Below are 25,845 nucleotides of genomic sequence, written 5' to 3' on the forward strand. Positions count from 1 at the left end.
GTTTTGTGTGTTAAATCTTAAACCACAAGTTGTTGACTATCAAATAAATGTAGGATAATGTAATAAAAAGCAGCATATTTTTCACTGGAATGTAGAAGCATATGTAATGAATATAATGTAAATGTAACATATAAAGTTACATAAATGTAAATACACATGTAAAGTACCTCTAACACAAGGCAACATTTGACAATCATTAGACTCATCAACTTCTCCGCAGTGAATATTTTACTTCTATCTCTATTTTGTCTTTGCCCAGACTCTGTATCACCAGAGGCTTTAGTGATGTAGGTCATCTAGAGTCGTGACCTCCCTCTGCCTCTTTGTTTGTATTATTATTAATTCTCCTTTATGAGATTATACTCCAGTGTCTGTTGTCTTTTGTTGTTGCTGATTGGCCGGCTGTGTTTTGCTTCTTGTATACATGCCTACATGGGTCTCTGTAGTCAGTGCATCTCTGAATATATCTACTAAACTAATTTTTTAAAAAGTTGCATGTGGCCTGCATTCATTTGAATTTAGGCTGTTAGCAGTTAACGTCAGCCTAGATAAAATCTGTGTTGAGTAATTTCCAGTTTGTTTAACAGCAGTGGAAGAAATACTCTGATCCTTCAGTGAGAATACAACAATGTAAAAAAAAACATGACAGGGGGCAGTGGTGGAAGAAATACTCAGATCCTTTACTTAAGTAAAAGTTAGTTCAGACAGTTTTAATTCAGATTCACTTGTATGAAGAACTGGCTCTATATTGAAACACGAACATGTGAGGTGGGTTGTTGCACTAGAATGATGAAAAATGAAATTGGAGCTTAGAAAACACTTTGGACTGGAGTATTCATACTGCACCAGTGGATTCTCTATGTATTTATTAAAGTAACTACTAACTGAAGCTGTTAAATTAATGTAGTGGAGGTGAAAGTACAACATGTCCTTCTGAAATGTAGGGGAGTAGCAGAAGGCTAGTATAAATGGAAATACTCAAATAAAGCATAAGCACCTTAAACCCACTCAGACCTACTTAAGTACAGCTCGTGAGTAAATGTAATTAATTACTTCCCACCAGTAAATGTGTGTTGAGTAACTTCCAGTTTGTCTGGTAACAGGATGTGGCTGCTGGAGCCTGTTGCATTACATACTGTGCATTGTATGTCATATATGAACAACCCTCTTGTCACGACGATATTGACCAATGACAGCAGGTCTCTCAAACTTTAGGCAAAGCAACATGTGCTCTGATTGGCTGATGACTGCACCAGTTGAACAGAGCCTAGACCACTGCTCCCGCTGCTGCTGCTGCTGCTGTTGTTGCTCCTTCAAGAAGCAGGTTAAAGTCTCCGGATCTGCCGCTGCGCACAGGTCAGTGGAAACATTTTAACCCGCTTAAAAACCCCACATATCCCACTGTGGATCAGTGTCGACTGTAACACGTCTACAGATGTTTGTAAGAGGCAGGATGCGAGCCCTCAGTATCAGGCTGCTTTTTCGCTCTTTCTTGTTGCCTTTAAGATAGACCTGAGCCGAGCCACGTTTTGCATCTTTTTTTTCCTCAGCATATCTTTATTACAGGTTTATCTAATAGGCCTGACGGTACGTCCAGTCTCTGTGATGACTTTAGAATAATATGTTCATCACTCACTACAGATCCGTCGTTATCACTGAGAAACGCGTGTATTTATGACGCTGAAATAAAAGCAGACATGGACACGCAGCATCAGAGCTGATTAGACACTTTGGAAACTTTTTTTTTTTTGTGTGTCTAATCTCCGCCCTATCTACTTTGTATCAAACTGCCATGCACACTGACGCCATTGTTAGTCAATATAAGATTATAAGGAGTGGAACAATGTAACCATTATCGTGTGGTGGCATCCCCGCCATATGTAACTGCATGTGTCTGACCTAGTAACCCCAAACCAGTGCTCCTCAGCACACACCCATGAGGAAGTGAGAGCTGCACACTGAGGATGTTTCAACCCACTCCATGCATTCAGCGGGTTCCGTTCAACTCCATGTAATATCAAAATCCAACAGCAAACGCTTGTAGCTATTTGAGTTGCATCTAATATGAGGATTCATTTCTTTCATTATCCTCATGAGTCATGGTAGTAGACATTTCACAATAGTCTGTTCAGCAGTGGAGTTTTTTAATTATACACAAAAAATGGACAGTATGGGGCAATTAAATTTTTTTTAATCATTATTATTTTTAATATTGTTATATTACATGGAGACATAATCAGAGGTATAGTCAGAAAATTTGAGAACTGTGCATATACAGTTTCAGATGGCCCTGTCACCTCTTCATGTGTCAGTTCTTGCACTTACACGTGCTTCTGTAATGTCAGGTTTTTTTTTAAAATCATGTTTAATGGAATATTACTTGAAAAATCAGTGATACCTTTACTATGAGGTTTTCTTGGAGAGAGAGTATCACAGAACTTTATTTACTAATGTGGTTGTTTATGTTTCCTGTGCTTGAGGTAGAAGAAAGGCATATTTTCTGGTCTTTACACTGAGGAAAGATTCTTGTATTCCATAATAAACAGCAACTGGATAAGTCGTCACTGCAGTCATGATTTACAATCCTAGCAGGTCACTCTTCATGTCTGATGCAAATCTCCTGTTTGTGTAAATTGCTGCAAATGCTTGCTTTACATATATTCCAAGTCACAGCTGAAGGAGCTCATCTTTTTCTTAAATCCTCATTAACATGACGAGGTGGAGGGAGGGGACTATTGCTACCGAAGTAATGCAAACTTGATGAGCATTGTAATGGTTTTATTGAGTTTGAAACCACACAGAAATATGTGACGTATACGGTACTTGTAGTTAACTTGCAGAAACAGATGGATATGGTCCTTTAAGCTTCAGTGCAATTAGAGAAACAGCCATTAATCGGATCAAAGTTCTGACTCTTCCTGTCACTTCCTCTCAGAACAGAGATAGACGACAGAAACGCTCAGGCTGAAAGTAACAGGCAGATACTTCCTCTGTGATGCCTCGCCCTGATTTGTAATGTAGTAAAAGGTGTCAAAGCGGGTCCTAACTGAACACTTAAGTCTAGAAGCTCTGGCTTTGTTTTTCTTGCACGGTCTGTTTGTGTGTTGGTGCTTTGGTGACAGAGGTACAGTATGTGTGCATGTGTTGGAGGGGGCGGTGAAGTTCAGGGGTGTGCTTGGTACTCAGGGCATTTTATGGCAAACTTCCTCCTTCAGGAATCTGTGGAATGTAGGTCGAGTGCTGTGTTTGCCGTTTTCCTTTTTAAACAACATTTCTTTTAAAACTAAGAAAAGATCTTTTGGCCCAGAAGTGCAGTCACATGAGCCGTGACATGACCGACATGGGCTGGTTGTAAAGTGACCTCAATCGTGTTTTTTTTTTGTTTGTTTGTTTTTGGGTTTTTTTTGGCGTTTGAGCACAGGAGTTGACATTGAAGTTAACAGAGGGACACTGTGTGGTCTTGTGGTTCGGGAGCAGACCTCCACCTTGGCTGAGAATGCCATACCATCAACCTGTGTCCGTTTGGGGATTGATAGCATGCAAACGAATGAGCTAGCTGATGTTTACACAACAGTCAAGAGCGCTCTGACGTGGGGCCTTCAGGAGCAGGAATTTCAGCTCATCCCAGCCAACCTGATGTTACTGTCTAAACTGAATTTAAAAGAATCATGTGAGAGTAGCAGACTGAGGATCTGGTTCTACTAGGGTTGGGCCTGCACACCCTGCCATGCACACACACTATAATTCCAGTGTCTCTGCTATAACATTGACACATGTATTACTTTCACCCTTAATAAATCAGGTGCAAGGAGCTATTATAATAATAAGAATAAACCCATTCTTAATTTTTGCGCTCTCTAGCTGACACTCCTTAATATTCATCAGTTCTACGGCTCAACTTGATCCCTGGCGAAAACCCTGCAAATAAGATGTTATTTCTTATTATATTTATTTAATCCCACTATTTACTGCCCAGTGGAAACATGTTTTAAGTTAGGTGCAAACATAAAAAAGAAAATTTTAACTACCTGGTTTGCGCTTGCCTCAGTAAATCAGGGTAAGTCTTAATTTGCATCACAAAACTGAAAATGAATACTCAGTGAACTCACCCGTTCTTTGCTACGTGTCTTCAAGAAATGATAAACCAAATGATTTTCTAATGGAACTTCTTTGAAAATATCATTCAGATAGTATAAGTATAACGATGGAAAGCTGGCCTCACGTCTTGAAGCATTCTCGGTATTTGATGTCATTCAGTCGACAGTGTAGTTCTGCTTCATGCTGCTTTTATTGGGTCCGTGTTGATGGTTTCCCAGGGTAATACCATTACTTAACACATTAAGTACCATTACTTTTAATCAAGCATTACTGCTGAAAAACAGCTGTTTTTCTGTTGTACATAGAGCTGACACGATTAGGCAGTTCACTGATTTAGTCAACTGACAGAAGTGATTTTTTTTCCCCCCCAAGTCAAATGACAAATATTTCCTATTTCCAGCTCCTGCAGTGTGAGGTTTTGCAGATTTGCTTTATGTGATAGTAAACTGAAGAAGCAATAATGAAGAAGTGATGTTAGGCTTTAAGGTGTTGTGATGGTCTTGTCTCTGATGATTTCTAGACTAGAAGTTTAAATGATTAATCAAGAAAATAGAGGGAAAGTATAACGTGGTTTAAAATCCCCTCAGATGAAGAGCATATGCAGCTGAATTTCAGTGGCAGTGGCAGTTCAGTTTGATTTTCTCCCCAAATTTTTACTGAGAGTTTCAAAATGACAGTGTGTTTGCTTTGACCTGCAGTGTAGAGGTCATGTGCCCTGATGCTGTGTTGGCAGCACTTGACGGGTGTGTGACCTTTGTTCCACTTCACAAATCCCATCCTCCACCCTCCCTCCCCTGTACATTTCTCCACTCTGTGATCATGTGACCAAGAGTGTGCTATTTCATCAGTAGGCAGGTCAGGACCTGCAATCTAGAGTGTGGTTGCCTTGTGCAAGGTCAGGCTTTGTGTTCGAAACCCAGGGTTGAGTGTGACGGACACGAGTCAGGCAGACGGTTGAAGCAGATGAAAGACTGAAGCCACATGAACCTCTACAACCATCTGGCAGCCGTGCAGTGACAGTCAACATGTTGCTGCATGTCAGCCCATGTCTCCTCCTGTTCACCTTTTCACAACTCGTGTTCAGACCGTTGCTCGTCCCACCATCCTCATGAAGAACTGTTACTTTGGAGCCCGACCCTCACTCCAAGCCTGTGTAAACCGATATGTAAATGGCTTACACAGGAATGTATTGAGTCATCCTTCTATTTAGATCGCTTCCCTCGGGGCATGCTGTACTATTTGTAAGACTGTTGAATTATCAATGAGGTATTGGCAGCTGGACTGAAGCAGATCTGATAAGTCAATAACATGAATTTCACACGTCAACATTTTGCATTTATAGAACTGAATCGATAGTGAACCAACGTACATGCTTGTACTTGTCTACATATCAGGAAGCTGTAGACAAGTTTGAAGAACTAAAAAGTTTAGACTGCGCTGCCATGGCATGTAATGTGTCTGGGTTGGTTTGTTTTTTTCCTACAGAATTGAGATGCAAACCGTCTGAACACGTTTGGTTTCAGTTCGACAAAAAAATGTCCTTCCTCTGTAGTCAGCTATATTAAGCACAAAATCTGTAACAGGCAGTCATTGACATACAACAAGGCTGTAGAGAAGCCATTGAGATGTACATGACCGGCAGACAGCTTGTAGCCGAAACACGTTCGCTTGTGCCTTTTGTGTGTCCGTATTTTGTTTGTCAGTTCAGATTGCTACGACCGTGCACCGAATACATTGTTCAAGATTTGGAGTTGTGCACGCTGCTACCCTCTACCCTCTTACATGAGTCTCATTTAAAACAAGGACAATCTGCCAGTCGTCATTTAATCTGGTGAAATCTAGAACCCATTGCTTCAAGAATTTTTAAATAGGCAATTTTGTCCTTGTTATTAATGTAAACTGCATCCCTGAGGAAAATCCTTCCTGTTATTAAACTAGAAAATAACACACTTCTTGTTTTAATGTAAGTTGGTATGTTGTCATAACAATAAACTTTTAAACTACTTTGAAAACACTGTAACCTACATTTGATTTCATTAACTTTAATTTCTATGACAAAACTGTCATTTATCCATTATCTACACCCATCCTGTGCAGGTTATAGTTCAAAACTTAAGACACTGACATGGTCACAAAAGACAAAGAAAAGCAGCAAATCCTTCCCGACTATTCACCGTAAGCCCTTTCCTCCTTACAGTTACATTACATTTACTTATTTGGCAGAAAACTTTACCCAGAGCAACAAGTGAGTATTGAAAAGACTAAAAAAAAACAAAAAAACACCATCATTTCAAACTCTTCCAGTGCCAATAACTGCTCTTATTATGGCTCCATGTGCACCACTTAAACATCTGTAGAGATCCCAAGCTTGGCAGGCCTGTGCCGAGGCCTACTATGATCTGAGTGAGCGTTAATTGATAAGCTGGTGGCAAGAAAATGTTTGGCTTGATAAATGACTTTGGCAATTAATCGAAAATAGTTTGCTGACAAGTAATCGATTTATCAATTGATCTGCAATTTAGTTTCAGTTTTGTATGATATATACCGCATTACGCAGATTCATGTGGCAGCCAAGAGGAAGCCACTTCGGAGATTTGAAAGCATCCGTCTTGTCAAGATGGGATTACAATGTGTGTGTTTGAGGGCTCCATGTGTTAATCCTCAAGTGGTAAGGCTGTAATAATGAGCTTAAATCATCTGACCTGACGCTCAGCACCCTAACCGATTATCAGCTCAGTGTCACACTGCTCTTGGTTTTTAGTGGAAGAGGAACATAAACATTTCAGAGGGATTCAAGTGTGACTGACCAACCTTATGTGTTTTTTTTTCTGTAACTTCCCGATTGTGGTTTGGGGTGATTCTTTTTCAAAAGATACTGTCTGTAGTCTGCTCTGGACGGGCAGGCTGTGGCCAGCTAATCTTGATGTTCTGTTATGTGTCAAATGAACCAGCTGCCCTCTCCGCTTCTTTTTTCCAGTGTCTTGTGTGTGCTGGGGTGTGGGGTGACTGGAGAGCTGGCTCTGCCATTGGCTTGTCATCCTCCCAGGCCAAGTATGGAGAGTAGAGGTGGTGGTGGTGGTGGAGGGGAGGTTATTGGAGTACCTTTTGCCTCGAACAACTCTCAGCTGAGCATGACACCAGTGTCATGTGCCTGACTTTGGACATCTGACAAAGAGAGACACACACATAGTAAAGCTGCAACTAACACATATTTACATTATCATTTGTTAGTTATTCTTTCCATTGATTGTTTAGTCTGTAAAATAAAGTAAAAAGATATCACAACATATGCCAAAAACAAAGGTTTTTAGAGACCATTAATATGTTAAACTGCCCAGATTTGTAACCAACCGTAAAAAAGACAAAAAAAAAAACAATCAATTCATAATGGTATAAAAAAGAATTTATGAAGACTACAATTTATAAATCAGAAAAATTACTTATATGATTAGGGGTCAGCAACTTGACGATATATACCATAAGATAATATAAATATGTCGACAATCAGAGATTTTGCCGGTTTGCAGTTAATATCATGGTTTCTATTCCTTAATATTTGTCCGTAGTTGGCAATGTCACAAATCAATGAGCAGGACTAGGTAATATTGGGTTTTTGCATCAATGTGATAAAGCACCTTGATTTGTCACATGTGCTGAATTGTCCAAAAGCTGATCTGAGTTTACTGTTTGATTCTTGTATCCATAAATACCAGATAATATCCAGAAAATTGACATCGTGCCTTTAAATTATATATCACATGATGGGGTTTAGAATATGATTTTATCCATACCACCCATGACTATATTCAGCATTGAAACACAGCTGGTTACACTTAGTTCACTCTCAGGCTCGCCACTTTTCACTCTGTCCTTGTGGACAACTTTAGCAGGAAATTTCCAAATCACTTGTCTCATCTATTGAAACTGGGGGAAAATGAGGTGTAGATTGTTTCAACTTAAGTGTATTAACTGGAAAATGATAACTTATCATTATCCATCCCAGACTCCAAGGAATCTGCACATAAACTCGGCTTTGTGTGTGTCATAGTTGAATGATCGTGCTCACACATTCTGGGATATCAGTATGAAAAAAAGGGGGATTTGTCAACATATCTATCATGTGGAATACGCAGACTTTCTCGTAATTAGTGTGTGATTCTTAGTTTGACAAGTTTGAGAAGTTCGGCTGCTCAGCAACACAAGAATTGCACACACTGAGCCCAGATAATGTATGATAAGGTGTTGGCCATTCACTCTTGAATAAACATCACTGAAAAATGCTTGAATCACTCAGATCAGTACCCAGTTCCTTCTGAACCGGTCTTTCTTTCTTTATATTGAAGCTGCACACAGACACACAAATTTAAACGGATCCAGCTATCTTCTATATTTGTTGTCTTTTCCTTTGGACGAAATACTCATCAGGACAGTAGATATGTTTAGATATCGATATCAAGTCGCAGATGGATATTAGTACATCAATCTGCTTCTTGATTTGCTCTCTGAATGGCTAGCTGTGTGTCACGCGTCTGTGTTTCTGTTTTGAAAGGGGCGTGTTTCTGCTATTCATAGTTGTGAGAACCTCCGAGGTCTATTAGAGGTCAGTCTGAGTCCTTCTAATAGCAACTGCTGCAGCACAGGGCTAAACTACACCTCTCCAACTTTGGACACAGTCTCTACTTTTCCTCATATAAACACTGTGAGTAGAGAGATTTATTTAATCTTAGTTCAGCATTAATTTTTGACAGATTTTCTGAAAACTGCCTTTAAGACTGTCTTGGAGAGGACACAGAAGTGATCACTGCTGGTCTTTCGTAGTGGCTAATAGTAACACCTGTAGCATTTAGTTTAGTTTTTTTGTGACATTTAATGTGGAGTTTTTGATTATTGATTTTTTTTTTTTGCCATAGAGGACAAATAGAACCAAACAGCCTTGCTTAATGTGACTGGATACAAAAAATAAGAAGATTTACAATGACCTCATTTGAGCACAATTAATTCCATTGAAGTTGTAATTAAAGGCTAATGAAATGTAATTGGCAGCTTTTCTACTACACTTTGTCCCAGTTGGCACTAGTCCAATATGTCATGGGCTTGGTGTTTATAATAGAAGTAGGTGAGAAGTCAGTTGTTACCTCTGTGGTGGCTGTTTACCTATTGATTCACCTACAGGGCTGTTCCCCTCCAATCTAGAGGTCAAATAAGTTGAACATTCATTCACATAGAGCCACCCAGTCTGATATTAAACATGAAATTAAACATTAAATGTTAAGAGAGTGAATTATTAATTCATGTATTTCCAAATTCAGGAGTAATAATTGCCACAGACTCATGTAATTTGCATTTTACATTAACATGTAATTAAAAGTCAAACAGGTTTAATGGTTTAATTCTGGCCATCATTTGACTGTTGTATTAAAATTTCATCAGAATAGAGACATTTATCCGGCACTTTGAAGACTGAGGTGTCAGCCCAGTGAGCTTCAGTTCCTTCAACAAATGAGTAGTGTGTGTGTGTTGTGTGTGCACTGTCTGTGGACGTGTCCTTATCTTTTCCTTGGGGGCTTGTGATTTGAAAATATGCATGGAGTCATATTTCCTTCCTACGTCTTTGTTTTCCAAGTGCACAGCTGTTGAATGGGATAGCACATCTTCCTTTTGTATACAGCCTCTGTGGAGGTGCTGAAGAGAAACAATGGCAAACACGTGCTTGTTTTTCAACAGCATATTTCTCAGCTGAATTGTTAAATTTCTGCTTTTCTGGATTTTTAACACAAAGACAGCTCAAACAAAGATTCTTCAAAATCTTTTAAAAATTGAGGACATTTTTTTCTCATTCAAGGAGCTACATTTCTTGCTGTTTGTTTAAACAAAACATTACAAGAATTTAATTTTATGCTCTATACTAGTCGCTATAATAACCGCCTTTATATATATCATTTATCTAATGACTTGAAGTTAGTAGACCATTTTCACAAATGGATAAAAGAAGAACAGCTGAACATGGAATCAGGATGAGATACCCAGAAAAATAAGCAAAACAAAACATAAAAATCAGGCTTTAAATTTTCTTAAGAGGTGATTTATGACCTCTTTAGATTGAAGGATATAGTGTTAAGATCTTTAAAACTAAGATCAGGAGGGCCAAATGAAACTATGCCAGATTTGATGTTATGAAGATATAAAAAGATTTGATAAATGCGATATATCTTGTAGGCAGATCTGGCCAAATAATCCAAAACAGTAGATGATGGATCATCACTGAATCACAGAGCTGAACAGTGCTGCTATATCACGCTGCCCTGAATGATTCACTATGGGTCTCCGGAAAGATGCGTTTTATACTGTTTGATTCTGTCTCGTTATGTTCGTGTTTGCTTTGTGTCAGTTGTTCCATCACAGGAAGAAATTAAAGATAAAACAACAAAACAATGTGACTGCTGATGATGCTGATTGAAGATTTGTTGGATTGTAGCAGTTTAGAAATGTTCAGATTGGGTTTTCCTGATGCCTTGAGATGTCGTGAAATGTCTTCTTTTGTCCAACAGCAGTCCAAAACCTAAAAAATATTCATTTTATTGTAATTTTCAGGTTAGGAAAAATTGCTAATTTTCACATTTGTGAACCTTAAACAAGAGAAGGTTTAGTTTTCTTTCCTATATAACGATTATTATTATTATTATTATTATTATTATTATTATTATTAATAATATGAATGAATTATCAAAAATTCATTTTCTTTTGATTGACTAACTGATAAATTGTCTAATTATTGCAGCTGTATTGCATCATCCCCCCTGTCTCATCTCCTATCTGTACCTTCACTGTCCAACTATAGGGCATAAGGTTTATTCAGTGTTGCATGTACTTGTGTGAACATGTGGATATAGACGGCAGTAATTTGCCTGTAACTGTGAATAGGACCACTATGCTTCGTATTCAGGAGCAGGATCTCGTGTTGGCATGTAATGGTCTAAAACAAGAGACCCATTGATGAAAAGATAAAATACTATATCCTGCTGTATCACCACATCCTCAAGGAAATATGTTGGAAATAATTAACCATAAAACACCCTCTCACATGGATGACCTTTCCTTTGAAATTATTGGAGACATTTTTTCAGAATACATTGAATTGTCTGGATTACTGAAATAAAATTGCTCTTTTCTGGTAAAGACCTCCCTGATCTTAACCTGGAACAGAGACAAACATGAAGAACAACAAGAAGTGCAGAATTAAGACTAAAAGTTTCCGAATTGAATGTCCCCCTCTCTGGTTTCCTGCAGGGTCAGTGCAGAACAGCCATGCAGGCTCAGGAAGTCCTGAGACAGCTGCGCATTCCCGAGCTGGATGACGTTCGGCAGTACGTGCGCGGCTTGCCCACCAACGCGCTCATGGGTATGGGTGCTTTCGCTGCCATCACCACCTACTGGTTTGCCTCCCGGCCAAAAGCCCTCAAACCGCCCTGTGACCTCGGACAGCAGTCAGTGGAAATACCAGTAGGTTGAACTGTAATATCAAATGTCCATAACACAACACACTAAAACAAGATAACTCTGTGCATCCACTGTCTTTTAATGCTGTGTGTTAGAGGAATAACTGAAGCTTGACCCAGAGGCAAAAAAAAAAAGAAGCTAGACAGCAGATCTCACTCAGCAGGAATGTCAATGGGCTCTTCTCCAGGAACTTAATCACAGCTGATGTTGGTGCAGTTCTTCAGAAGACATGCTTTGACCTCCTCACTCCTTGTCACATTTAAGGAGCTAAAAGGTTTATCTCAGAGTTAAAGCAGGCTGTGCTGGTAAAATAGGATTCATTGATTGTTTTTTTTATTATGGTACCACTTTCTAATGAGATCCCCTTTACCCTTTATGGTTTGTAAGTTGTAATTAAAGTAATTTAATGTATCGTTAACAAATTACTTAACAAAGCTTCATTGAAGCCATTAATAAAAAACCAAATAGAAAGGCGAGGACGAGTTCAAGGGATTTTTCACAACCTGGCAACCCAGGAGTCATTCTTATGAGTGGTCATTAAGTGATCTATGAAGCACTAATAAAAACTGTATTAAGAGAGCAACTTATAATTTCCTTATATAAGCTGCAACTAACCATTATTTTCATTATGTCCTTTTTCTTAATATGAAATATCAAAAAACAGTGGGAAAAATGAACGGCAAAGACAGAAATTGCAACAGTATTACATAAAAACAAATATGAACTAAAGTTTACAATAGAGGAAGGAGTCTTATAAACAAAATGACTAACATCTGCCTCTGTGTAAATAGTAAATGTGTCCTGCACCAACTATTGCTTCCATTTTCTCACTGTGGTCTAGGCACAAACCACACACAAAGTGTTGCATCATGTTCTGCACAGGATCCACATTTGTGTGGTCAACATATGAGGGAATCTGATTCACCAGAGTGCAGCTGTGCCACAGAATAAACCTGCGTTCTCCATAATAACTCTTGTCATAATGTTGCTAGAGGTGTGGTAGGTTCAGTCCATACTGGTCATAACTTTTCGATTTTTGTCCTCGTAGGGTGGAGAACGTGCACGAAGATCAGTGCTCAACGATAATGACATAAACATGACGCACTACTACAACGATGCACTCACAATGTACGAGGTGTTCCAGCGAGGGCTCAGAGTATCGAGTGAGTGCTGATCTTGTGTCAGTTAAATGTGAGACTCCCTGAAGATCTAAGTCCACCATTAAATATGAGCTTGATTTACTCCCCCAGATAATGGACCTTGTCTAGGATCAAGAAAACCAAACCAGCCGTATGAGTGGCAGTCTTACAGAGAGGTGAGACGCGGACCACATACATGTGGATCTAGCATCGTACTCTTTCACAATGCACAACTACACTACATTATTTTTGCTTTGCGTAGGTGGCAGACAGAGCAGAGCACGTCGGGTCTGCCCTCCTTCACCGAGGACACTCTCATACAGGAGACAAGTTCATTGGTATTTTTTCCCAGAACAGGCCAGAGGTAAAACAAATTCTACTTCTTCTTCTTCTTTTTCTTCTTCTTTTTTTTTTAACCTTTTCAGCATTCTTTAGGAAAAGTAAAGATTATTTTGTAAGTGTATGTTAATAAATCTGTAGTTTACACTAAGGGCACTTGAAATGATGAAATAATGTGTCAATGTCTGTTCCACTCAGAATCTTTTATTTTCCCTATCAAGCTCACTTTAGCCACATTATTATATTTGATGATAGTACGATTGAAATAAAATGTATCACTTAAAAAGTTATTGCTGGAGCATTTATATTTGTTCTCAGTAATCTGTTTTTTTTCTCTCAGTGGACCATTTCAGAGTTGGCCTGTTACACATACTCCTTGGTGGCAGTCCCGCTGTACGACACACTCGGCACGGAGGCAATCGCCTACATCATCGAGAAAGGTACACAAGCGGGCGCCTTCACACATTAACCACGCACCACCTGCAGTGCTATCATGGTGCTTTAGATCAAGAACACTGATACAAAGTAAGCGGTTAATTAGGTCGCCGTCTGTTTTTCAGCTGCCATCTCAACCGTGATCTGCGATGTGCCTGAAAAGGCTCGGATGATTCTGGACTGCGTCAGCGGGAAAGGCCGAACTGTGAAGACGATTGTGCTCATGGAGGCGTTTGACAGCGACCTGGTCACTCGTGGACAGGAGTGTGGCATTGAGATCCTGAGTTTGAAGGACTTTGAGGTGAGAACCCTAACCTAACATCTTCTCTCTATGTTAGATCCTCAACTGTATTGTCTTCTCTGTGCTGTATTGAGCACATCTGCAACCATCAACAGGTGTTTTGTAAAACTAGCTGAGCATCTCGTCACACTGTCACTCACTCAAGTTCTGGTTAGAACTAAGTGGAAATTAGGCCCTGGGGTCCTGTGTGTTTAAAGCATGATTATTATCAGCACTTCCTGCAGCTGCGCTAAAACACACTATATGTTTTGTGTATTTTCCAGGCCTTGGGTAAAGCAAACCACCAGACACCAGTGGTGAGTAGGAACAGCTTCATTTGTTGATTACACCAAAAAAGGTTCTTTATTCTTAGTAAATTGAGAATCCGCTTTTCAGCTCCGAGGATTCACAGTATTTGTATCCATCAACTGAATTAGATGTTGCAATTTAGGTTTGATGTGCATTAGTGTAGATCTGTGCTCTGATTGCAGCCCCCAAAACCAGAGGACCTCGCACTCATCTGCTTTACGTCCGGAACCACAGGTAATCACACAACTTGTTGCAACATTAACCTTGTAGAAACGTTTTTTTCATGTATCATGTATAATCCTGAGCTTTAATTGCTTTTCAGGAAATCCAAAAGGTGCAATGCTTACTCACGGAAATGTAATCTCCAACACTGCAGCTTTCATTAAAGTAACACAGGTAAACAAACAAACACCAGTTCAACTTTGGAGTTTCAGTGCTGTCCTTCAAGATTCAGTAAATTACATTGTCTAATAATGTGCATCTGATTCCAGCCCTCTTTTTTTCAAGGTGAATGCTTCTGTTCTCTTTTCCTTCAGAAATATTCCTTTACATCTTTATTCATTTATGCAAGGGCGTAATTTCCATTGGCAGCACCCACCCTCTCACTTTTCAAGTTGTCTCCTGTCTGACAGTTTCATTCACTCAACGAAACCTCTCTACACAGTGTTCCTGTAATTCAAATGAGAGAAGAGTTACCTTCAGTTATTACTGCTAGACTCACAGTAGTAAGCTTTACAAGCATCAGAGAGTGATTTACAGACTTTATTTTGCCCCAGTCTCAGGCAACACAGAAGTGCCCCTTATCTTAGTGAAGGCTGTCGGGCCATATGCAGCAAGACTCAGGGCTGCAAAAAAGTACTTCACTTCTGCATATTTTCAGGGTAAAAAAAAATCAATGCACAGCGTGTGTTATAGTAAATATGCTGAAAAATTATTAGTATTATCGATCATAAATGATCAGAAACTAAATGTGATTTTTAAGTAGCATTAGTGTATTAATAATGCAGATATTTACACATAAGCACATTTCAGTGTTTTTATTATACTACCATTATTATAGGAAGCAAAAAACACACCCTCACATCCATGAGATCTGGACCAAATATAATATGAGCATTGTTTTTTTCTATGGGCTTGTTTAAACTCTAAACTCCTGTCGACTCTCTCTGACTCTTTTATATGCTGTCCTCATCTTCATCCCCCTGTGTATGGTGTCATCCAGGGCTCACTGAAGCCCAGTACTAAAGATGTGCTCATCTCCTTCCTCCCATTGGCCCATATGTTTGAGAGGGTGGTGGAGGTACAGTACGCCATGCTTGACCTGCATACGTGCATGTGTTTTGCTTTGTGTGTCCTCCGCAGGTACACTGCATGCTCGACCTCCGTGACATTCATGTATCCTATCTCCCCCTAGCTCACATGTTTGAGAGGGTTGTACAGGTATGTTGTGGACTTGTTTACCTTCAGATTTGTTGCATAATGAAATCAAAGTGTCATAAAATTATAGTGGAAACAATAAGCAGCAGGCAGAAAATGTGTTTTCAGAGCATTTTGAAAGCAGCTGTATCTATGTAAATCTGAGTTTGTGTCACAGGTTTGGGAATATTGATAGCACCAGTGCTCTGCCAATTGCATGTTAATTTAAATCTTTAGGTTTAGTGGCATGTTGCTGTGGGTTCCTTCTAACGTTTAACATCTGCAGCTTTGATTGTATCTCAATACATTTTGAGTAACAACTGAAATTTGAGTATCAAAAATCCTCAAGTACCAACAGACTTGTTAAAACAAATTAAAAACTTGAGAATGTTACAAACTACATATAAAAAAAGGTTTTGTTGAAAAAAAACAAACATATTTATATTCCTCAAAGTAAGAGACATTAAATAAAATGTGACTGTGTTATCAGCATTGAAGCTCGAATATCCTGTTAGCGCAAGTGTCAAAACATGTGCAGCTTTAGAAGACAGAGTGAAGCTGTGTGTGGTGTCTGATTAATTTGTTTTTCATAAATGTCCAAAGAGCCTTTGACTTTCAAGGTAACATGTAGTTCCTGAATGTGAAAAAGTTTAAAGTTTAAGATTTAAATAACACCTTAGAAGTGTTGTGTCAGTAAGTGCAATAATACCGCCCTCTTGTGGCTGAAACGTCACACTGATTTAACCTGCACAAGGAGGAATAAGCAGCTCTCTCTTCATCAGGGAGTCATCCTCATCCACGGCGCTCGAATCGGCTACTTCCAAGGAGACATTCGACTTTTAATGGATGATTTGAAAACGCTGCAGCCAACAGTCTTCCCTGTGGTCCCACGTCTTCTCAACCGCATGTTTGATAAGGTCAGACAAAGTATCACTTCTGTAGTTGATCTTATGTTGCACACTGAAGTTGTTGATTCACTATTTTCTCTTCATATTTTTTCAGAAATATTCTCTGTGACCATTTAATAATAGTAGACTTTTTTTGTCCCATTTCTGTGTCCCATTGTGTAAAGATTAATTAAATCAATAATTTCTCACTTCGCTACAGGTATTTGGTCAGGCCAATACACCGCTGAAGAGATGGCTGCTGGATTTTGCCTTCAGGAGGAAGGAGGCAGAGCTGAAAAATGGCGTGGTTAGAAGGGACAGCATGTGGGACAAACTCATCTTCAAAAAAGTACAGGTAAATGTGACGTGTTCTATAAAAGCAGTCTGTTTTTGTTTAAGGGATTCAAGAAACTTTCTTCTGCTTCCTTTAAAAGATCTGGGGTATTAGATATCTGGCATATTTAGCTTTAAATGAGGTTTGGTCCTATTAGTTTGTACATAGACTGATACCTATTTTTACATTCTACATTTGTACATCTTTTTTAATAGTGTTATTTCTTTTTTAAGGTTAGATAAAGACATTCTCAATCCTATTTGATGCATAATAAATGCTGGCCAGTTTGTCAGTCTCACTGTTTAGTTTCACACTTTGCAGGCCAGTCTTGGCGGTCGTGTGAGACTCATGATTACAGGAGCAGCACCGGTGTCACCGACCATCCTGACGTTCCTGCGAGCTGCTCTGGGCTGTCAGGTGAGCCACATCAATATGCACATGTCACTTATGGTTTGTCTGGAAGTTTTTATTTCCATGCCTGTCACCAATAACTTTTTTTTTTTCTGGCTACAGTTTTATGAAGGCTACGGTCAAACTGAATGTACAGCTGGTTGCTCCATGTCAATGCCTGGAGACTGGACAGCAGGTAGAACATCCACTCACTGTTTCCACTGATCATTATGGTGTATTATAGCCTGTGTGTAGAATTTAAATTATTTTCCTTATTTCTTTCAACCATGAGACTGTTATGTAACTACTCTGTGTCATCAGGTCACGTGGGGCCTCCTCTGCCCTGCAACACGCTCAAAGTGGTGGATGTGGCAGAAATGAATTACCTGGCAGCCAATGGAGAAGGAGAGGTGAGGAGCACTGCTTCATCATCAATCAAATACATACAGTTGCTGGGGGAAAAATACTTTTATTTGTTTTGAGTTTTTACACAACAAACAGAATTTGACTTACAGGATAATTTCAGGTGTTATTTCAGTCCGGTAACATTAGAATAAACATCTCCACAGAACTTTGTTCATTCCCAAAAATATTAAATGCATATAAAATATAAAAGAGCCATGGTGTTTGTATTTGGGTGACATATTCCTTCATCACACTGAACATGGCCTGTACATTATTATTCCAAAACAATGCCATGTCTCCATTTTCTCTCTCTGAACAGCAGCTGAAGGTCAGACAGAGTTGGGACCTCAGTATCCATTAAATAAAGTGCTTCTCACATTGTCTGACTGCACCTGAAAAAACCTCTTTCCCACAGCTTGGGGGGGTGGCTGCTTTTGACAATTTTTGTAATTTTACAAAACGTACTCCATACTTTTTGTATGAGAGCTTTAAACTGCTCTCATAAACTCTTAAGACTGCTCAAAAGTGCTGAGTTATCTCCATTTTAAATCATCATAAGTGATAGAAATGGGACAGGAGCATGCAACTAGGTTGCAGTAAATCCCTTGTAACAAAGCAGTGCGGGTAGGGAAAACAAGGAAGGTTAAATCATCATAAAACTGGAGGGGTTCATCTCCAGATATTTAACAAATAAGAATAAAGATTATAAAATAGTATAAAAAGTCTTTGTGCTGAAGGGTTAAAACCACTCTAAATGTGTTTTTACTTGTTATCTCTGTCGCTCTAGGTGTGTGTCAAAGGACCAAATGTATTCCAGGGATACCTGAAAGACCCTGAGAAAACGGCCGAGGCAATCGACAAGGATGGATGGCTGCACACAGGAGACATTGGGAAATGGCTTCCTGTAAGCAAAACAGGCTGAATGCCAATATTTACCCTTAAAATCAGATTATCATTAGGGTTAAGTTGAGTAGCAAAGCATCAGGTGTTGCTTTCATTTGAAGTTGCATTTTTCCTCTGGTGTGTGGCAGAATGGCAGTCTGAAGATCATTGACAGAAAGAAGCACATTTTCAAGCTGGCACAGGGGGAATACATCGCCCCCGAGAAGATAGAAACCGTCTATAATCGCAGTGATCCAGTGGCCCAGATATTTGTACATGGTGATAGCTTACAGGTCAGTAACTCATCGATCTTACTCATATTTGTGTTGAAGAAACTAAACCACAGATTTTTTTCATAGCTGCATTCATACTTGTTTGATAGTTTGCAGTATCTGATCTTCATGTTATCTGTGTTGTAATTTTAAGGCATGTCTGGTGGCGATAGTGGTGACTGATCCAGACTTTTTACCTATTTGGGCCAAGAAAAAAGGGATCGAAGGATCCTACTCTGAACTGTCCAGTAGCAAGGTCAGATATATTAACATCAGCAGTCCAAACATACAGCTCCCTCTCTGTGCATGTCTTACATTTCTCCAACTGTCTACAGGAGGTGAAGAACGCTATCCTGGAGGACATCCTGAGGCTGGGCAAAGAAGCAGGACTCAAGTCTTTTGAACAGGTGACTGCTGCCATGTTTGACTTCATCAAAAATACCATCATGCTCTGCTTTTTTCAGTTTGCTGCATTTGGCCCAGGAACGACAACTTCTTTACATGCAACATCGTGTTTGATTCAATAAATCTTTTTCTCATCTTCAAATTAGAGCTGAAATGATCAGTCGATTAATTTACTTCAGTATTTTAATAATTGATTGGTTGTTTTGTGCGTTTGGTTGCTTAAAATACCATAGTAACATCTTATTCATTGTAGAATTTGACAGTAAACTGAAAATCGTCGAGTTTTTGACTGCTGGTTGTACAAACAAGCAACGTGAAGATGTGACTTTGTGTCTTCAGAAAGTTATGGAAGGCATTTCCTTAGTTTTAGACACCAAAGGAATAATCGATGAAAGATAGTCATTAGTTTCAGCTATTTGAATAATTATTTTTGCTTCTTGGCTTTCATTCTTGTTGTGGTCTTTTTCCCCTCTGCAGGTGAGAGACATTGCGTTACACACCGAGATGTTTTCTGTCCAGAACGGTCTCCTGACACCCACCCTGAAGGCCAAGAGGGCTGAGCTTCGGAGCCACTTCAGAGAGCAGATTGATGAACTTTATGCCAAAATTAAGATCTAAACTGGGCTCAAGGAGTAATGTAGGGAGGTGACAATCATTAAGAGCGCACAGCCAGAACCAAATAGTCTAGTGAAGGGGATTTACCTCAATTTTTCTGCCAGTGACTATCTTTACAAATTTGTGAGGCCTTCTTTTAAACAAACTGGATAATGAATCTCAGTTTGAAGTATGTATCGTCCCCACTTCAATTAATGATTGTACAGCTGAATTTTCTCTCCTGTCACTGGCTAATTAGTTCAGATTATTCCCGAACATGTCATTGTGTCACTGGTATAATTCATATAAGAGTTAGGGTTAACCACAAAGGGGAAATATGACGTGCTCATGCCTTAACTGCCGATAAGTCTGACTCCTTCATGGTCAGAAAGGTCCAACCGCTGCAAACATTTCAGTTTCAGTCAGGTTTAATTCTTGGAAGCTGGAAAGAAATCTTATAAATATGCTTTTACAACAGTGACAAATATTACCTATTTATATACTAGACTATTTAATGTTTTGGTTATCTATTTAAGCTGATATTTAATGTAATCATTAAACCTGTAAATACTGTATCTGCTGAAAATGTGTATGCAGAGTATTGAGCCTGATACTCTCTATTGTTAACTCCCTGCATTCCCATGTTTCTCAGTGCTGCAGGCTAAAGGACTGAAAAAATCTGGTGCACAATGTAGTTGATAGCCTTCTGGGAATCATGTTGCTTGACAGACATTTTGTGCTTCTTTTTGGTTGTTTTTGTTTTTCTTTTAACTGCATGAAAAATATTGAATGTTACAATACTCTTCGTGCAGTTCCTCCTTTCAAATTTCAGTGCCACAAGCTGCAGGATAAAAGGTGCATTACATCATTTGTATGATGTATGCAGGGGAAATATTTGGTAATATTGAAGGAGCCAGTCTTTCAAAATTAATTCCAGGTCCTTTCACATTAACTTACACCGACGGTCCATGAAACCATCAGCCTTCTGAGAAACAGCACTTCAGCTGTTTTAACACACAGCTTTGTTGTGAAGTCAGAGGTTTTTGCTAAACTGTGTCGTCATGCACATAAAATCATGTCAAGGACTCCTTGACAGTTCAAGCCATATTGTCATTGTTTTTGTTATGATATGAAAAGGGTAACAGTGCAGTTTTGTGCTGGAGTTACGCAAGTACGGTATCTATATTTTTGTCAACTGTACCAAATAAATACTTTCTTCCAGAGCTGTGGCGTTTAGTTTATGTCTTTTATATTGCAAAATATATTTTTGATAGATCCCTAATATGTTTTGGTAGCTAGAAACCTATGTTTCTTTTCTTGTAATTGTCAATAAAGTGCATTAATACGGATCTTGGTATTGCTTCACTTTAAGTCCCCCTATTTATCATTTATAAACATTTAATGAATGCTTTATAACACTATGATGCAGCTGTAAGGACAATCATATTTTATGTCATTACAACAGTGTTTTACTATATTGTCAGTCTGCTGTTAATACAGCAGCCTCCACTTATGGGTGTCCACAGGAGGAGCTACAGTTGTTGACAAATAGAATAATAAAAATTCATATCGACTTACAAATACGTTGCGGTCAAAACCAGTTATTACATGTTTTTATACTACATATAAATGCTCAAAAGGAGGACTTAAAGTTACCTTTTAACAGCATATTTGATGTCGTATAGCCAGTGCATGACAAAATTACCTTCTACTGGGAATCAAACTCTGACATGCAACTGAGCAGAACCTGATCAGAGATCCCCTCGCTGGTTTGTTCAAAGTCGTCAAGGCTCTCTAAATAGTCCTGGTCATCCTGTGTGTCTCCCCAGACGTCAGCAGATTCTTCCTCTGGACACACTGTGCTCTGTGGTGCCTGGTTCACTGCCTGGCTGGGTTCAATGTTGCCATCATTGTCCATTAAGTAAGCCTGGTCCTCCTCATCCTGTCAGGGAACACACAATGTGGTCATGAGCTGCTGCATATTGTGAAGAACACCATGTCTTTGAACTTAAACAGAGTCTGGATGCTAGTTAAAATAAAGCAAACAAACCAGTGTCATGATGTAGCTGACACAGATCTCCTGTGGCAGTGGGCAACCTGTGACAGGAGAAATGTTCATCTGAGACAGGTTACAATTTATCACTTTACAGACATGATTTCGTGCCCTTGAGTTATTTTAAATCCATAAAATCTTTATGGTCATTACATACTTGAAGATCTAAAGTTCCTGCAGTCAGGATCGTGACATTTCTGGTACCACACTTCCTCTTTTAAATCCACAACAATCCTGCAGAGGAGGATGAGACCAAATGAGATAGGTGGAGCACATTCACACGGACCGTCTACAGGACATGAAACATACTTTACGTACATTATGTTGTTACTTTTATGAAACCTTTCCACATTTTCACACCAGCGGTATTTGGCAATGTCGTAGACAAGTAGTTGTTCTGCGACAAAGTAGTTCCACCGCCTGATGCCTGTTGAGGTAAACATAAGAGACATGGCAGATATTGTGTACACTCTGATAAATGATAGTTTAAGTACACTCGCACACACACTCAAGGGGCAGGGCGGTATTTGAGAGAATTGATTTGTACATAACATTTTCATGGAAGAAAATAGGTAATGTGTGTGTTAAGGATGATCAAACACTTTCTGAGATATGAGGGTTTGCTGCTGTTTTGAGTTTTATATCACTGTGAACTGATCTTTGGGCTTTGGACGGTTGGTCAGGCTAAACAAGACGTGAACTCAACTCTGTAGGCCTTAGAACAGGACTTAGTGACAGGTATTTTTCACTGTTTTCTGATATTTTATAAGCCAAAAGATTTATCGCTTAATTAAGAAAATAATCAGCATATGAATCGATAATGAAAATGAACATTATTTGCGACCCCAGGTCCAAAACTAGACACATGCAAATGCTTTGAAAATCAAAACAACCTGTAACAGCACTAACACTTACTTCCTTGTATTCCATCCTTTCTAACCACTGTCAGTACAAAGTTGTCCACTTCTTGATGAGGAGACATAAGGCAGCCAAAAAGGGAGCCTGCAAGTGATGGATGGGGGAAAAAAGTTACATTAATTAAAACTATTCATGTTTAAAAATATCAAGGTAAAATATTGGTACGCTGACTGATTATATAATACAATATGTGCATATGCATATATAGAGAAATTCTTGTCAGTTCAGTGTTACTTTGATTCGGGGCTGATCCCTGCTGACAATGAGTACTCCAAGTCTTTGATTCGTTTGTTTCTGGGACGTCCCAAGTTAGAATTCTCTGACCTGTGAAGCTGAGGAAATACAAAAATAAGCTCCAATGCTGTGGTTTGCTGACGCTAATATTTATATCAGACAGAAAAATCTGCAAGAGTGACTTTTGTACCTCACATTACAGACCAAGGACGCCAAGAATACACTTTCCTCCGCAGAGATCCCCTTCTCAGGTTCAGCAAAGAACTGGTTGTCGTCTGCCACAGTGAACGCAGCATTTTTTCCCACTTTTGATGACTTGTAAAGGCGGAAATTTCTGTTCTTGGTGTAGACACCTACATTGTAGCCATTGCAGTTAATATCCATATGTATAAACTGGCATGGTTTACAATATGTAAAATGGGTCCTGAATTTATTTAACCCAATTAAGTGAAAACTGAAGCTTGTGATTTCTCTTACCAAGATCAACAAAGAGACAGTCTTGGCCATCCTTGTTTTTCACCTTGAGGAAGTTGAGGTCCGTCTCTTCCTGCTTACGCCTCTTGGTTTGTGGAGTTTGAGCCACCTCGCCTGTTGCCGCTGCCTTCCCCTCAGGAGCAGCAGGTGTTCTGCTGTCAGTAAATCATTGAGTAACAAGTTAAATATTGTGATGACGGCACTGAAATTAAAATATGTGTTTTCACAGTTCTTAAAAACAAACCGTGTTTCACTGTTTTCTGCCACTGAATTCATCCCAGCATCAAGGCAACTTCCATTTTTGGTTTTGCTCAGGACTGGTTTAAGAACTGCATTGATAAACCTACCTAAAAAGGGAAAAGATTTGAAAGAATGTATGAAGAACTTACATATGGTTAAAACAAAGTTTGGCTTTTTTTCTTTTTGTTGTTGCCTACATGCAAAACTATACATACCAACGTGTATGTTGTCTTTGAAAACTGCATTTTGGAGATTGAAGATGAGATGTTGACTGAACTTCTCCTCTGTGCTGGAGTCAAGACTGAGGATGTTTTTTGCAGAGCATTCAATCCCATAAACTTCCATTAGCTTGTCACAGACATACTGTCAACAAACAAAACACAGACAGGTAAATCTTGCATCTTTAAGGTAAGAAAGTAAAAAGATAAACTTCACATCTATCATATCTATCCAGATGATTCTCCCATATATGAGAGTTTCCAGTCTCCAGAGGCAACTGTAAGAAGTGGACACTTTTACAACACATTCTTTAGCTTTTTAACTGGTAAACTGAGCAGCAACTGAAACATTATCTTCATGTGCACGCAAGCTGCTCAACAAAACCTTGTTTGAACAGAAAGTAGCAGGGAAATTGTGAATAAATAATGGACCCTACCTGTATAAGAGAAGACACCATAGTTTTCCCATCAGCTCCTTTGTTCGAGGGCTTGTGGAACTCCAAGTCAAAGTAAAGCTTACAAACTGCACCCTCTGGAATCACCTCATAGCAGTGCATCAAGGACTGAGTGTAAGTCCTGAAAAAAAAATTAAGAGATAAATCACCATCACTCCACATTTTAGCACTTGTTTTTACAACATGAAAAAGATGCACCTCATTCTGCAATGTAGGGCTAATATTTACCTGTAGTAATGCCACAGCTCACTGTAACTGGTAACCAGGTAGATCCTTTGGCCTAGAGTTGACTTTTCTTTTTCAAGTGCAAAAACATGAACAGCCTACAGAAAGCAAGGTACAAATGTAAGCATTTTTTCCTGATGAGACAGAAAATGACTTCCTACAAAGGATGAAAAAATCTGAGGTACAAACTGACAAGATAGTCCAGTGTCAGCAGAGTCTTGTGTTACCTCTTTGCAGCTCTGAGCAAAGCCGATAGCCAGGCTCTGACGAGGGAAGAGCTTCCAGACGGAGGAAGGCTGGCATGGCAACAGTCGTGGTTTGTAGCGTGTGGCCAGAGGATTGAGCTGGAAAGACTGAGCAAGCTGCTCAACCTTCTTCAGTCGGTCTCCCCACTTACTCATCCTCATGTGCTTCTTTACCACTTGAATGCAACTGTTTTATGCACCTACAGGGCAACCTTGTCATCATATGTCCACTTCCAAAGTGAGGTCAGAGGTCAATTGTAGTACGGTGGAGTGGAGGTGGTCGAAAAACAAATTCAAAGACACCAGCAGAATGGATGTTTGAACCATAGTTCTCCTCTCATTCTTCCATCTGAAAAAAAGTGTATTATATATATATTGGTCCTTATATTTTTTAAGTTTACCCTCACTATTGTAAAGGGGTGAAGAAAATAAATGAAATGCCTGTCAATATAACACACTTCAACAGCAAGACAAACGCCTCCACATGCCACAATTACTTTTAGCTACTATTTGCAAGGTTCATGAAATAAAAAGTAACAATGCATTAGTATTTGAAGAAAGGCTCATTTATTTTTAATGTCCCTTAACTGCAGGAGTTATATTTATAGTTCTTTTCACTTAAATCAACAAAATGTGTAATTTTGCTGTCTGAACGTGACTGAACCTTCGCATGCACATGTAACAACGCAACACTCACTGGGGACATTTTTTTTCTCTTTCGATACTTTAAGTACATTTTCCTGATTACATACTTTTACTTGAGTGATTTTTTTCAATGCATGACATTTACTTGTTATGGAGTGCTTTTAGAGTGTGGTACTTTTAGACCTTTGACTCAGATAAATAACCTCAGCACACTCTGTAGACTAAATGACAGCACTGAAACCAGACTCGAATGTCAGAGTTAATTTAGCAGCATTAACATTATCTTTAACGTGGTGTCATCGGGCATAACTCACCATTCGTTGAGCTGCAGAGATAATACGGTCCAGTGAGTTTTGTTACTCGTGTGTTTAAATTAAGAAGTTCAAATAGAAACGTAAATACGCCAGCTTCGCTCACTGCGTCTGGTTTTCTGTTTGGCGCGTACGGAACTGGAAG

General features: G+C 39.1%; 2 protein-coding genes across 6 annotated transcripts; one reads left to right on the top strand and one right to left on the bottom strand.

The window, feature by feature from the left end:
• The first annotated feature begins 1,241 nt into the window (after positions 1–1,241).
• On the top strand, positions 1,242–20,905 carry acsl1a (acyl-CoA synthetase long chain family member 1a). 3 transcript variants are annotated; one of them, XM_087177189.1, is made up of 21 exons: positions 1,242–1,356; positions 11,386–11,598; positions 12,644–12,758; positions 12,846–12,910; positions 12,997–13,098; positions 13,414–13,513; positions 13,634–13,809; positions 14,073–14,105; positions 14,280–14,331; positions 14,420–14,493; positions 15,460–15,537; positions 16,296–16,430; positions 16,621–16,755; positions 17,056–17,151; positions 17,248–17,320; positions 17,446–17,534; positions 18,317–18,433; positions 18,561–18,704; positions 18,838–18,939; positions 19,019–19,090; positions 19,566–20,905. In XM_087177189.1, the coding sequence occupies exons 2-21, from the start codon at positions 11,404–11,406 to the stop codon at positions 19,704–19,706; spliced, it is 2,094 nt and encodes a 697-aa protein (XP_087033315.1). In that variant the 5' UTR covers positions 1,242–1,356; positions 11,386–11,403; the 3' UTR covers positions 19,707–20,905. The 3 variants fall into 3 exon arrangements, with proteins under 3 accessions (XP_087033315.1, XP_023274213.1, XP_023274215.1); XM_023418445.2 differs by lacking the exons at positions 1,242–1,356; positions 15,460–15,537 and adding exons at positions 8,681–8,797; positions 15,320–15,397; XM_023418447.2 differs by lacking the exon at positions 1,242–1,356 and adding an exon at positions 8,681–8,797.
• On the bottom strand, positions 17,578–25,845 carry primpol (primase and polymerase (DNA-directed)). Of its 3 annotated transcripts, none has more exons than XM_087177191.1 (14): positions 25,704–25,845; positions 24,727–25,093; positions 24,503–24,597; positions 24,257–24,395; positions 23,817–23,964; positions 23,606–23,708; positions 23,365–23,513; positions 23,078–23,240; positions 22,888–22,985; positions 22,651–22,737; positions 22,054–22,162; positions 21,893–21,969; positions 21,733–21,779; positions 17,578–21,624 (listed from the first exon to the last, which is right to left on the bottom strand). In XM_087177191.1, exons 2-14 carry the CDS (start codon positions 24,904–24,906, stop codon positions 21,391–21,393), a joined length of 1,629 nt encoding a protein of 542 aa, XP_087033317.1. In that variant the 5' UTR covers positions 24,907–25,093; positions 25,704–25,845; the 3' UTR covers positions 17,578–21,390. The 3 variants fall into 3 exon arrangements, with proteins under 3 accessions (XP_087033317.1, XP_023274216.1, XP_087033316.1); XM_023418448.2 differs by having other exon boundaries at positions 23,365–23,516; XM_087177190.1 differs by having other exon boundaries at positions 21,893–22,162.

This window comes from Seriola lalandi, unplaced genomic scaffold (assembly GCF_002814215.2).
Source record: "Seriola lalandi dorsalis isolate HSWRI2012SDOR001 ecotype SW California unplaced genomic scaffold, Sedor1 jcf7180002054582, whole genome shotgun sequence".
In the NCBI taxonomy this organism is placed as follows: Eukaryota; Metazoa; Chordata; class Actinopteri; order Carangiformes; family Carangidae; genus Seriola; species Seriola lalandi.